Source organism: Zootermopsis nevadensis, unplaced genomic scaffold (assembly GCF_977971745.1).
Source record: "Zootermopsis nevadensis isolate Lab colony 2312 unplaced genomic scaffold, Znev_1.0 Znev_ptg000006l, whole genome shotgun sequence".
NCBI classification, from domain to species: Eukaryota; Metazoa; Arthropoda; class Insecta; order Blattodea; family Termopsidae; genus Zootermopsis; species Zootermopsis nevadensis.
The window spans coordinates 8,586,678-8,601,267 of record NW_028259138.1 but is presented as its reverse complement, the minus strand read 5'-3'; the positions used below and the strand labels follow the sequence as shown (position 1 = coordinate 8,601,267).

General features: G+C 41.8%; 1 protein-coding gene across 10 annotated transcripts in view; it reads left to right on the top strand.

Moving 5' to 3' along the window:
- sbb (scribbler) overlaps window positions 1-14,590 on the top strand; it is a 146,960-nt gene that overhangs the window by 114,399 nt on the left and 17,971 nt on the right. For all 10 annotated transcript variants that reach the window (XM_087343506.1, XM_087343508.1, XM_087343504.1 and 7 more), the window contains one exon: window positions 8,780-8,903. In XM_087343506.1, coding sequence (XP_087199632.1) covers window positions 8,780-8,903 — 124 coding nt within the window. The remainder of the gene's footprint in view (window positions 1-8,779; window positions 8,904-14,590) is intronic.

The window sequence follows — 14,590 nt, the reverse complement described above, 5'->3', positions numbered from 1 at the left end:
GACTGGAACGTAAACGACTCGAAACTATAATTGTTATTCTTTGTAAGATGAACCAATAGGATAGTTGTATTTACCTACGGGTTCTGTACCAATGTATTTTTTTTTATTTAGTGTTCTGTCTGACGACAGGTCCATATGAACAGGATCCTTCCATCCTTTTCTCGGACTGGGACCTGTTCATATACGTTCTTGGCAGATGATCCAGAAGTGGTTTGCCATTGCCTTCTTCTGTGTGTGAATGGAGTAATTGTTGGGATGCCACGGAGAAACCGGGAAGCCCCCGGAGGAAAACCCCGTGTTGCCTAGACCACGGCCTTGCCCAACACAAGTTATAAATTCGGGCACCGCCGGGAATCGAACCCGAGACCCCCAGGATTACAAGGCCAGCGTTCTAACCGCTAGACCACCGTGGCGTGGTGTACCAATGTAAGGAATGCTTAAATGTTGACTGACCGCTGTCCAAAGATTTCGACAAAATATGTAAGAATTCATTATTTCACAATTAATTTTGAATCGGAAAGGGTAAAACTTGAAGAAATAATAGAAGAAATATGAAGCCATAATTCTGTGAAAAGTGTCTTTGCTTTGTTGTGCGTCGTTATGCATGCTTGTGTCGTTTTCATAACCGCTGCGATGGATCGTGCTTTTGAAAACGCTGACTTAGTGTAGTGGTCAGGTTGCAGGAAAGATAAGCAATTCTAAGTTGTGTAAAGGTTTAAGTTGCAACTACTCGTTTTTAGACCTTGCTGTTTGCAGTACGTAGTCCATCCGTAATGCCCTTTTCGCTGTACAAACGCTTGGTAATGAATTTAACTGCAAACCATCACGTGGAATTGTTCTTATCACGAGCGTGTCTTGAACTGTTCAAAATCCCAGTGATACCAACAATACGTATAACCTTCTTTAACTGCAATTACACCTGCATTTTGCCCAGAGAGTATAGTTATGTTTTTTATATGATTCTCGGGATAAACAACGATTATTTCCGTAAACAGCTATAACAAATTGATGTTTTTTTGGAGAGCTTTTTGTTTTCTGTGGGGTAGGAACTAAATTTTTAAATATTTGTATGCCCTTCGTGCATTAAAGGACTAAATCACTTTCACGAACCGTCGATAATTAACCATGGTTTGAGATATGTAGTAACAGTGCGATGATGTTTTTACTACTGCTAATAGCATGGTTATCGCCAGTGTTACCACCTGCGGCACTGCTTTGCAAAGATTCCCTTCAGAGCATCAAAGTTCAGTTTGAGCTGTAATATACAAGAAGGTAAACAGACGAAGTTGCTTTCATGTAAGAACCCCTCACCATGGGGAAGCTGAGACTAAGCTCCTCGTGTTTATTTGCGTCGAAGTCGGAGGTGGATCAGAAAGGAGAACTGAAAATGTATGCACTTACTAACAGTACAATTTATTAATACATGTGCCATGTAATATATTTTTAACATGTGGTTGTGGTTGCTTAATGCGTTAAATGTGGCACAGCTACGCGGTATGCATTTGTCAGAGCATCAAACAACAGATAAAATTTTTAAACGTATGAACTATATTTCCATCTAACCTAACCTGTTTTTCGACAGTGGCATAACTCGACTTTTTGAAGTAGGTAGGCGCATTTCCTTAACACGACACTCGTAGCCTATGGTCGTACCGCCATGACTTGGTCTGCAGAGCCTCGTTTGCAAACGAGCCCTTGTGTTGCACATCCTTTTCACATTCACGCGGGGACCAACCGACCGTCACTACCATGAAGCAGAGTATTTTTTTTAGAAGCAAATTGTCGCTGAGCTAGCCAAGATATTCCCTGCCTTTTATAGAATACTGCAGTTCAGAAGAGCCCACTACTTGGACTATCTTTTGTCAGTTCAGTGTAATGAACCTGACGTACTCAAGTCTCATACCCACTTTCCAGCGCTATATCGTTCCAAACAATCCTTAGTAGATGGAAGCACCGTGTAGCTATTCGTAATATGTTGGCTCTCTTACGACGAGGCGTTCTAGCACTTCCCCCCCCCCCCCCCCCCCCCTCCCGGCACAACCCAACAACCTCAGTTTCGTCCCTTGTGAGCTGTTCGTTAGACCTTATTCAGTGCATTCACGCTATCTGGTAGGAATCTTCTCCATCTGCAATCTTTTTTTCCTTTTTGTCAGCTCGCTCCCCGTTACAGATTTGAAAGCTGTGAGTTGCTTTTGAACAGTTTTTATCCATTTCTTGACAGGCGCGCATCCTGCGGGCATCCGAGTAAGCTCTAGGACACCGCATGGTTTCTTCCCTAACTAACGTTTTGGACAGTGTTTTCTCGTTTACATTTAACTTCACGGTGGATTGATTACGCATTCGGGCGATGTTAGGCCGAGAGACCGTCTTTCTTTAAGTTTTTCACGGTTGTCTTCAGTCTTTCTAAATGTTCTGACACTGCTGAAATTCCTCGCTAATGTTTTAACACTTATCTCTCACATTCGATACTGTATAGGCCCACGTTATTTTATGTAGGCGAAATACATGGGCTTAACGTCATGTGGACTTGGAAGTATTATCGTTTTGGAGGAACGTACTTCTTCCATATTGAGGGACGAAGATGGGGGCATTATTTTCCTTCGAAATGTTGGTACTTAAACTACCAACCACACCGCATTACAGCTCAGAATACCATCGTCACATCGTTTACAGTTCGTTATTCAAGATCATATTACCATTCGACGCTATATAGTCTTGAGCTGATGAAAAAAGCGTCGTTAAATACAGTGTAAATAAATAAATCTATCATCGACATGTTCAACGAACTTCTAGCTGTAGTTGGCGTCACAGTTTTTTGAACCGTCAGACTTGGCGGATGTTTTTTGTGCGTTCGTTGATTTTTGTAGGCGTGTTCTGTAGACTTTCAGTCTATGGCTGCATCTGTGGACGTGTGTGTTGATGTTTCAAACTGTAGGAGGAACACAACGAAGAAATACGAGCCCGAAGGACTGTCATAAGCTATAACGGTTCTATTTATGAGGCCAGTTGCCGCGTATAGTTAGCAGCGAACTTTTCTAAAATTAGGTTTATGTTTTCTTTCGGAACTATATATAGCAGCAGTATTGCTACAGTGTGTCCAGTTAGTCCGCTGTTGAGGACTGTTAATTTCTTAATGGAACTTGGTATCTCAAGTGCAGATAAAGTGAAAGGTCAAGTTATCATTATATTATGTAGCTCTTGTCTTCTGTGCAACTAATTAACGAAAGAGTCCAAAATTTCTTTTCCCCGTTGTGACGCTAATTGATTTGGATCTGGAACAACACATGGATTTTCCATGCAACCTCTGATTGTACGTTTCTGGCCAGTGGTTTAAAATGACGGAAGGCAGAGAATAAATAGTCATTTTAAACCAGATTTTAAGAGATTTCGCGGAATTTTATGATGCGTAAATTAAGAATGTATGTTTAGTTAGAGACCACTTATTAAACTTAATAATTATGCAATGTCTCTTGATAGTATTTAGTTGGTTAACAAATGGCAGTGTTCAATACAACTTATATCTTCACCTATTTCTATGAAATCCTTAGTAGTTGAGACGTAATTTTACACAGCCAACAAATGCTGTATAATCGTGTCATTTGTGATCTGGTTTTTCGAAGTGATATGCTTATTTGAGGGTTTACAATAAAAATTTCGTACGCATTTCTTATTTCTTACCCCCTCTCATCAGAATATCTTGGTTTAACTATCATGTTAGGCGAACAGTACAACTTTTGAGGCTTCTCAATGATGTAATTTTCTCTATTTTAGTGCTGCGTTCTCCCTCTTGGCAAAAAATCACAGGTAGAATTGAAACGTCGGCATATTTTGATTTTAAATCGACACGGATTAGAGTCTGCGAAAAACTGATTACGCTGTAGTGGTTTTGAGGTGTTCCGTTGAATTTCCATTAATCGTGATGATAAGCGAGCATGACTCAGTACCCAGTGATGTTTGGTCACTTATGAAAACCTAACGTGACGTGACGTGACGTAACTTCACGCAACGCAACACAACTTTCAACCTAACCTAACCCAATCTAATCTAACCCAACCTAGTCTAACCTAACCTAACCTAACCTAACACAACGCCATGTGAACAGAACCAAACTGAACAGAACTAAACTGTGCATCTTCGTGATATTTTGTGGGTCTGTTATGTATATTTATAGCCCGAGAACGGACCCACCGATTTGCACCATTTTTCGCATGCCGATGCCTTAAAAGCGGGAAGAGACTTAGGAAAGGTAGAAACTTCGGAAGTGTCATGTGTTCGAGTCTCGGTGACGGTGGTTTCTGTATCTCGAAAGGTAAGCGTGGCAGAAGATCGGCGCCAAGACAAAATCTGTTTGATTCAACCAGGAGATTTCAGGGCAAAGGTCGTGACCCAGAAAATTTGTTCTGGGTTTGAGTCTCGGTGAAGGTAGTTTCTGTAGATCGATAATTAAGCACGCCAGAGGAACTGCACCGAGAAACAACTTTTTCGGAGAGGAGATTACTGCAGCAAAAGTTACAAAAACGAAAACTGTCCTGGGTTCGAGTATCCGAGATGTTGGATTTAGGAATTCCGGCTTGTTATTGACGTCTTCCGACTCCCATCCACTGACCTTTCAGCCGTTTTCTCTGATATTGCACGAGAGATGCCTCCCAAACTCTTCTTTGGCATTCTTTGGACGTACCGGTATAATTCCTTCAGACGCAAACACATTATTGCAAAGCTGATTGCACCACAGATGCCTCGTATAAACAAAGATACAGCTGCAAAGGTTATCAGACTGTATTGAGCCAGAAACTATTCTTTTCTTAATATTACGAATTTAATATAACTACGTTAGTTTCGAAGGTGGAATATTCGGACGGACACGGCAGTCCATTATTATTATTATTATTATTAGTGTTCTGTCTGACGACAGGTCCATATGAACAGAATCCTTCCATCCTTTTCTCGGACTGGGACCTGTTCATATACGTTCTTGGCAGATGATCCAGAAGTGGTTTGCCATTGCCTTCTTCTGTGTGTGAATGGAGTAATTGTTGGGATGCCACAGAGAAACCGGGGAAGCCCCCGGAGGAAAACGCCGTGTTGCCTAGACGACGGCCTTGCCCAACACAAATTATAAATTCGGGCACCGCCGGGATACGAACCCGAGACCCGAGGATTACAAGGCCAGCGTTCTAACCGCTAGACCACCGTGGCTATGGCAGTCCATTAAGAGTACGTTTTAATTTTGTCTGTCGTCGGTTGACTGTAGCTGGAAACCCTGAAGTGATTAGACGACTTTCGAGACATGGGTATAGATGTGAGGATAATATTAAAGAGAAACTGGGTGAACGTGATGCCTGAATTTGTGTGGTTCAAGATAGTGAATACGATAGTGGTTTCCAAGCGGGTAATTTCCTTGGATGTGTTGGAACTATAGTCAGCTTCTCAGGAAGGAATATGCACAATTTTTTTGGGGGGGGGGGGGGCTTTGCCGTGCTCTGGCCCCCTTCTGCCTTCAGGCAGCCCAAATGTAACTATATATATTAATTTTACAGCTGGGTTTTATCATTTAACGTCTATCATTTGCATACTAATCCTCAAATGTGTTTGTCATGTCTTCATGTAATTACATCATGTATCTATTAATAGTAATTAATCGCCTTTCCACTTCGAAGTAGTTGTTGGGTCGCGTTAGTTGTAATGAGGGGGTATGAGGGGGTTAGATATAACCGTGTAGAGGGGCGCAGGCCCCCAGAAACGTCATTACACTGCGGTGTAATCTGTTCACTTTTGTCAATACCTTTTACCCACCATTTTCAGAACTGTTCGTCGTTTAAATAATAGTACCATAAATAACTATGTTGAACTCGTTATAGTCTGGAACGTTTATTTCAGACATTATTCATGGCTGTTTGTCGTGTTATAACGAAATATAAGGACTTTTGTAGCGTGACCAGCCTTGTAACAGTAGATTTGTATGTATAATAAATGAACATCAATGTCATTGTTGTGTACAGAAGTGTAAAGAATGCATTTGAACTCATTTTTTCTCGTGTTATTGCCAACAAAACCTTGCAGTGACCGTGTGGAAACTTCAGTGACTAGTCAGTTGTGAATTGCCCATGTTTCGTACAATAGTACTCCACCTCCTACGTCCTGTCTTTTAATCGAGAATTATTTTGCAATCACGAAGGCGTTTTAACCAGGTAGAATAATTCTGCGTATAAACATCTTGTTACCGGAATGGATACAATTGTCTCGCGTATTTAGCTCTCGGGGCTTAGTGGCGAAATTAACAATGCAAATTTGTATCCACTCCATTTAGATTTGTTGTCTGTAGTCTGAATGAGACATTCTTGATGTTTTTTCAGTTGGTGTCAGCTTTTTGTTAGCTAACTTCTCAGTTTGAAACCTGTTCACGTAATTCGATTTGAACAAATGATTTATGTTAACAAATTGTTGTTGAACGTGTTAACATTGGGTCTTTTAAAATGTGACTGGCAGCCAAGGCATAGTTAACGGAAGGACATTTGCTGCATGAAATCGAAGAATGGAAAGTTTTGAAATGATCTCAAGTTTTAAAAAAAAACTTTCGATACTGTTTCCAGAAGCGAAGGGCAGGCAATCCACTCGTTATAAATGTTAGCTATGAATTATACATGAGAATATCGCCGTCTCTGTTATCCAAAAACAGTTGTAATTGTACGCATTATAATAATAATGAGGCATAAGGTAGCAAACTTCTTCTCATTACTTCCAAGTTTTTTGGAGTCGATGTTGGCAAGAGAGTTCCAAACAGCAACTTCATAAGGATGTTTAGAGAAGGTAAATTATAGTTTGTATTGCGCTTATCAACTTTATAGCATAAGAGAATGGACAATGTTTGTGCTGATGGAAGTAAAGTTTAGTGTTAAAGACGCTAAGATTTTAAATAAATAGAATACCAATATTTATGGAGGATATAATAAAAAGACAGCGTATTAGTTTTTCTGGAAAAAGGAAACAACCTACTTTTGCCAACATTAAGCTTCGTATGATTTGCAGTACACCGATTTTGCACAGAGTTTAGGTAATGTGACGAAATATTTTTATATCGTCATCATAGATGATATAGCATGAAATCTTAATGCATAGAATAGAATATTGTGTGGAGCACCAGACAATACAATGAAAGGCGACGAGAAAAGGAAAAAGATGGGGTGGGAGAAAATGAACGTAGCACAGCTGCGTAGGTAACTACAAAACCAATTAAGCAACTGCTAAGCTTGTCTAAAAAGCAAGGAGCCCTAAACCAGTTCAAAACTAGCTTATTTGGGTAAACATAAATGGAAATGCGTTGTCCTCATGAACACAAAGTGGTAGTAACGGTGTCAGGGTATGTGACCAAATTTGTGGCAGATGGCTTATATTTTGTAAAACTTTGCTGCAAAGAATTTAACTTGGACTCGGTGTCACTTACAATAGCAGCACAATTACGTAATTATGTTTTTAGATTTTTGGAAAATAGGAAACTTTGACATGTTAATCGTTGGTGTAATGTTAAATGAGAACATGGAGGTAGCATATAAACGTGACTTAGCTGGGATTCGACCCCATGCCCCCACGCGTATGTGTCTATTACGGTATCACTGAGGAAACGCGCACAACGTGTTATGTTGGTATTATTGTTTATTATTAAAAGCAGTGGTATTCAACCTTTTTTGTTCTCGTACCCCCAGGTATAATTTCTCTTCAACTTTGTACCCCCAAAGTTGTTGGTGTATAATTAAAGTTATACATAGTATATAATCTACATATAAAATAAATTAAATTAATTACATTACTGATTATTCAATGTTTATCATAAAATAATACATTTTTTTTAAATTTTACGTACCCCCTAAGATGTCTTCGCGTACCCCAGGTTGAATTCCACTGATTTAAAGGGTACACTTGAATCGTGTGGTACTTACAGTCCACGACTGTAATCTTGAGACTAGCGGGGAGAGGAAGTGGGGTACGGACTTACTGCATTCCTTGTAAGACTCAAGATTACAGTCGTGGACTATACAGCTACAAAGTAGTCTTGGTGTACGCTACTTTACTGATGAGTTTGTAAATACGAAGTCTAGGTGTTTTGAATGAGCGGTGTTCTGTGAATAATCAATTTCCAATAAATAAATTAGTAGAGAAAGCAATGTTTTAAAACGTATGTGCATGGATTTGTGTTGAAACTGCAGACTTTATATTCAGTAGATTCTAGCTGGTTTATTTTCTTACCAAGAATGTAAGTAGCAGGAGTCAAAGAGTTGGGTCACCACACGTCCCTGTCTGTTGACTTTGTCCAGGTGTTGAAGAAGGTTCGTAGATTTGTCTCCGTGTCTCCCGTTCATGTGTGTTTTAGTAAAATGATTTTGTAGGAGTTGAGGTTTTCACAGCGGTAAGTCTGAAGATGGCTGTCTTCTGGGTTGTTGCGCCGTGTACTCTGGTAGAAGTTTACCGACGTTTCAGAGGTTCCTGCTGCCTCCATCACCAGGTCAAGCCCATCAGTGAACTTCTACCAGACTACACGGCGCAACAAGACAGAAGACGGTCATCTTTAAAATGGTTTTGTGTGCACTCACGGACAGGCATTTCTAAATCGTAGCGTAGCTCGTGCTGTTGTAATTGGGTTTTACTTATGTGCGCGCAATACAGATGGCGACACCTACGAAGTACGCATGTGGAAACTGTTATATCCCGGCACGGATTACACCCATCCATACTTTGGACTAGCCTCGACTTCAAAGGGTTGAATGAGGGTTTTCAATTGTTACAGGACATGTTGGACGTGTGCGTGGGGACGAGTGTTGGAACCATCACGGAGCCTGATTGTCTGGGGCCCTGTGAACCGGGAACCAGTGTTACCCTTGAGGGTATTGTCTGGCACGAGACGGAGGGCGGTGAGTACAACAGTGCCGTATTGTGTTGAGCTCCTTTTAAGTCATGTTTACAACTTCTTCTTTATTGTCAAAGTGGAGTATACATTTGCATGTCGTTCGGTCTTCATCCCATCCTGTTGCTTCCATTTTCAGTGTTGTACCGAAAGTTGAGGCTGAGTGGTTTGTAAATCTGAAGATGACAGTTTCCTGGGATATTGCGTCGTGTAGCCTTGTAGAAGTTGACCCACGTTTCAGAGATGCTTACTCGCCCCATCATCAAGGCTACACAGCGCAATTTACCAGAAGGCTGTCATCTCCACACGTACCGTCATGAGTACCTGGAATCTCTAGTATAATGCTATAATGCAGCATTCGAATCCATTGCTTGTCATACACCCCCCCCCCCCAAATCATATAATTTAGACTAATCTGTGTTGTGTGGAGTACACATACTCAGTGTACTTGCAGTTTTGGTGACGTAAATTAATAGATAGTGACCCCCAAAAGTTAAATGCATGTTTAAACCTTAATTTTAAATAAGCTTATTGTGTGCTTATTTGTATTTCATTTTTAAGATAACAAAATCAACAGTGAGTCAGTTATTAAGGATCTACTGACTTTATGGAGATGGGGGCCTCTTTGATATGCTTATAGTTGCTTAGCTGGTCACGAACTTCTCCGCGTTTAATCATACCTTGAAGGTTCATTGCCATGTTCACGATATCCTTCTGCCGGTCTTTAGTTAGTGCAGGATGCGCTCTCTTACCTGGTTTTCTCGAGACGCACTTGAGAGTGACACAGACATGAGATTGTCACATTCGTGAGGCGTGAGCATTACTAGGCCATCGAACACAGAATGAAGTTTTGTATAGTGTTGGGTTTTTAAAGAATGCAACTGTTTTTAATTTTTTTAGGATTGTGGAAGATAACGCGGTTAGTGTGTGGATTATTTCGATGTAAGCGAGGTAACTGGCAAATCGTCGTTTTTAAAATTTATTTAATGACACATCGCAAAAACAACAAATTGCTTTTGAAATGTATAGTCTTAATCCTCCGGAACTTTAAATTCAACATGACAGTGTTACGCGTTTTTGATACTAATTTTATTTTTCTGCTGAATGTGTCACGTGGTATGTGCTTACCAGTTCTGGGTTAGATGTCAACATTAACTGGGTATTTGGTATACCGGTTTATATGCAAAAAGAATGAGCTCAAAATAGAGTTTTATTTTGGCCAGCTCCTTTTTAAACAGAAATTATAATAGAATTTATGGGAAAGTCGTATTTTTGTATTTTAGTTAAGGAATGTTTGAGACGAGATATTGGCAGATGTCTTGCTTCACACTTGCTTCATTCAGAAAACAACTGTCGTTGCCGATTTGCATTTTCCCGCATCCTTTACGGGAAATCAGGTCTTGACGTCATAGCAAACCAGCGCGTTTAATGTGGCCTTCCGGCTGCAAATCCACGTCATTCGAATGACGAATGAACTGGCCAGGGGGAAGGTTCCTTCAAATTCGAAGTTTTGAATTGTGTTACCATGAAGACCTCGTGTGCAATTGTGTGCGTCAGTTTTGAACTTCGGAGAGTGCGAACTTGTTCGTCTACAGCTCTTGATATTCTTTGTTCAAGTCTGCAGATACAGCGGTGTTTCAGAATTAATTTAATATAAACTATGAAAGCCACGGTGGTCTAGCGGTTAGAACGCTGGCCTTGTAATCCTGGGGTCTCGGGTTCGATTCCCGGCGGTACCCGAATTTATAACTTGTGTTGGGCAAGGCCGTGGTCTAGGCAACACGGGGGCTTCCCCGGTTTATCCGTGGCATCCCAACAATTACTCCATTCACACACAGAAGAAGGCAATGGCAAACTACTTCTGGATCATCTGCCAAGAACGTATATGAACAAGTCCCAGTCCGAGAAAAGGATGGAAGGACCCTGTTCATATGGACCTGTCGTCAGACAGAACACTAAATAATAATTATAATATAAACTATGAGAAGAATTCTAAACCAATTTCACAATTAGAATGACTTTTAAAGCACCTACATGTAACGACGTGTTCACATCGGTGAACCTTGTGGCAGTGACGTCATCAAGCTAGCACCTGCCAACTCATCATCAAGAAAGGCCACTATAATTATTAAAGCATTTCTGTATATTCCACGACAATATCCATGTTACCTCGTCTCATTCAGATTTTGTCTCTGAAAATCTGACTACTTCCTACACGACCACCCTGAGGTAGGATTTGGATTGCCACAAAAAGAAGAGAATTACACGACGACACCGGAGACAGCGGAAGGCAACTGGGCGAAGCCGACAACGGAGATGCAACGGCGCTGAAAAGGCGGACTGCAGTCACATCAGAATCCTGATGATGGGGGACAGAGTTGGTTCCCGAAACGTCGGTTAACTACGGTAATCAGTTGACGCGGCTGATTGCCCGAGAAGATTTTATTGATTGTACTCGCCGTGAAAGTCTCAAGTCTCAAATCTTAATTTATTCTAATATCAGTTTGAAGTGAGAAGTCCCCGAACCACTGAATGGATTTTCAAAGCCTTGCCTTTTTCTGTCAGACCTGCTTTGGGAGCTCAAAGAAGGGAACTACTTAAGATTCGAGTTATTGAAATATCTACTTCAGTTTAGTTAAATCCTTTGACAGCAGTGTTACTGGAAGGCAAAAGCCTTAGGCCGCGAAAAGTAAATGCTTTCACCATCGTTCAAAGAACTGTTACAGCAATTCCACTGTTCCAAACACATCGCCAGTATTGAATTGCCTTTAGAATTTCTGTAGATACCACTTGAGAAATACTGAAGAACGTATACAGAATTTAATTGACACACAGGTCCAGCAATCTGCCTTACTAATTTAGGAACGTGTTTCTCCCTTGTGAACAGCATTACGGAAAATCTTTTAAGTTTTGGACACCCATGGATCTGACTTCGCAGGAATGAATGAAGGTCCCATAACCTGAAAACGACAATGTTAACTACGAGTAATATGTTGTGTGGGAGAACCACATGAATCGGTAGGTCGCCGTGCTTAGTGCGTTCGAACGCGTAAGCTTGTGTTCCGATCGGATAAGATTTTTTTGTCAGTGTACTGATTGCATTCTGAAAATAATTAGCCGTCATTGCCACGTCCAACGACTAACGAAATCATGTCAGGAAACCGAGAATTGTGAAATATTGTAATATACGAGGTGCGATCGGAAAGTTTCAAGACTGTGTCAATAGAGGGCGAACCGGATGTAGTACGAGCTTCTGCCGCTAGGGGGTGCGGCCTACATTCATAGTGAATCAGTGTGCCAGCCGGCATCATCGAATTAGCATTTGTTTCTTAGTTACGGGCGTTTTGGTAGTGCATTACACCGACCCTCCTGCGATTTCGGAATGGCGTGTGCATCAAATTTTGCCAAAGACTCGCCAAAACGGCTACGGAAACCTATGAAATGCTAAAGCAAGCATTTGGGGAGTCCGCAATGGGTCGTGCACAAACTTTTGTGTGGCATTCACGTTTTAAAAATGGCCGAACCTCTGTCGATGATGACGAGCGTTCTGGACGACCATCTTCGAGCACAACGCCCGAAAATGTTACGAAGATTCGGCAGGCCATTCACGAAGATCGACGTCGTACCATCAACGACTTGTGCGACATTGTTGGGATAGGCTATGGGACCTGTCAGCTGATTCTAAAGGAAGAACTCCACATGCAACGCATCCTGTCTGAGGACCAGAAGCAGAATCGACTTATCGTTTGTCAGTAGCTCAAAGATCTTGCAAGAACCGACCCCAACTTCCTTTCTAAGCTCCGTGTGACTTCTTCCTCTTCCCAAAGATGAAAATTCAGCTAAAGGGAAGGAGATTTGAGACGATAGAAGAGATTCAGGCAGAATCGCAGATGGTGCTTGACAGGCTGACAAAGAAAGATTTCCAGGGATGCGTCCAGGCTTGGCAGCGGCGCTGGGGTCGTTGTGTTCACTCCCAGGGGAAGTACTTCGAGGGTGATGGATGAATTTAATACCTGAGATAAATGTACGGGTTTTTATAGGCGCAGTCTTGAAACTTTCCGATCGCACCTCGTATATGAACGGCGGCAAACTAATCCGTTCGAAGGTGTCCTGTCTTCTGGGCTGTTGCGCCGTGTAGTGTGACAGAAGTTTACCAACGTTTCCTAGACGCTTGGCGAAGAAGAGATCCATCTTCCCCAGCTTCGAGTTTTGTCATTTTTGTGCTATCTTGTTAACATGGAGGATACCTGTGGTGTGGACGCAGGTTAAGTGTAACCAAAGGCTTTTCAGAACAGCTGTTGCCGCTGGCGAACGTGTGTAAGAGGAAAAAACACACACATTAAAATTATTTTATTCTAGTGTCGTGCATTGGGTCCGCAGTGGCCGTTTGGTCGCTGGGACCGTGGGTTCGAATCCCACTGAAGCCATGGATGTTTGTGCTGTCCTGTGTACAGGCAGAGGCCTTGCGACGGGCGATCCCTCATCCAAGGAGTCCTACCGAATGTCTATAGATCGAGCCAACGAAAAGTTGGGACCCGCAGTGCTGAGGCGCTTGAAGAACGGGTCGTTCCCAGTATCCAGTGTCGTGCATTGGATAGTATGCAGGCAGCTTAATAAAGAAAGCTAACATGTCATTAGGAGATCGTGTTCAACTTAATTTACAATGTGGATAATAGAGCAGTGAAGAGAGATCTTTCTCATGAAAAGCGAGTGATATTTGTGCAACGTGTTAACTACCGCTGCAACAGGAAGTTCAAGAAGTTATACGTATTGCGAATGAAGCAAAGGAAAGGTAACAAACTGGCAGACATCGACAAATGAGAGCATGGACCTCAGTTGCTAAGAAAATCAGTGTGAGAGAGGAGAATTTCGTAAACGTAGAATATAAGATAATGGAGATTTAAGTTTTAAGTTAAGATAAATTGTATTAGGACAGACACTCATTCAACTGGTTTGTGTGCAGTTTTGAGTGTGGCGAATGTTCGATTTAAGTTTAATCAGTCTGTTGCTTTGTATTCTGAAAATGGTTTTCTTTGAAAGAAGTGGGGGAGTAAGGAGCAAGGCACGAACCAAGCCGGACAGCGGGCGAACAGCATTGAGCTGCTCAGCTGTCCCGTGCTGCTTGCCGAACTGCCAGAAATCCAGGTATCTTGACGACGGTCCGTATTTGTCCTTATGTATGTTTGTAAGGTGTGTGGCTGGCTGGCAGGCACCGAAGGCATCCGACGAACTGGTCGCAGACTTACCATTCGTCTCTTGGGGGGAGGTTGCTCATGCCAGTTCAGAGTTCGACCCCTCGTTGAACATAACCTGGAAATTTGGCACCTATTCCGGTTCATATGCAAAGGAAGGAGCTGAAGACACTTTTTCTTACAACTGCCGGCGCTATAGTCGAACTGTACTGTTACCATATGCCAAATTTCGGTTACCGGAAATCAGGTCGAACGGCGTGACCATCCAGTGAGTTCGAAGCGGTTTTACGGTGGTAAATCCACTTCATTCGAAAGACGAATGAATCGGCCAATGGGAAGATTGCACCAGATTAAAAAACTTCTGAACTTTAAGACCTTCTGTGTAATTGAGAGCGTGGGCTCAAGACATATTTATCTTTAAACTTCGGAGAGAGCAGCTGTTGATCTTTGTTCGTGTCTGTAAAAGTAACTTACCTGCCGATACAGCTGTGTTTCAAAATCA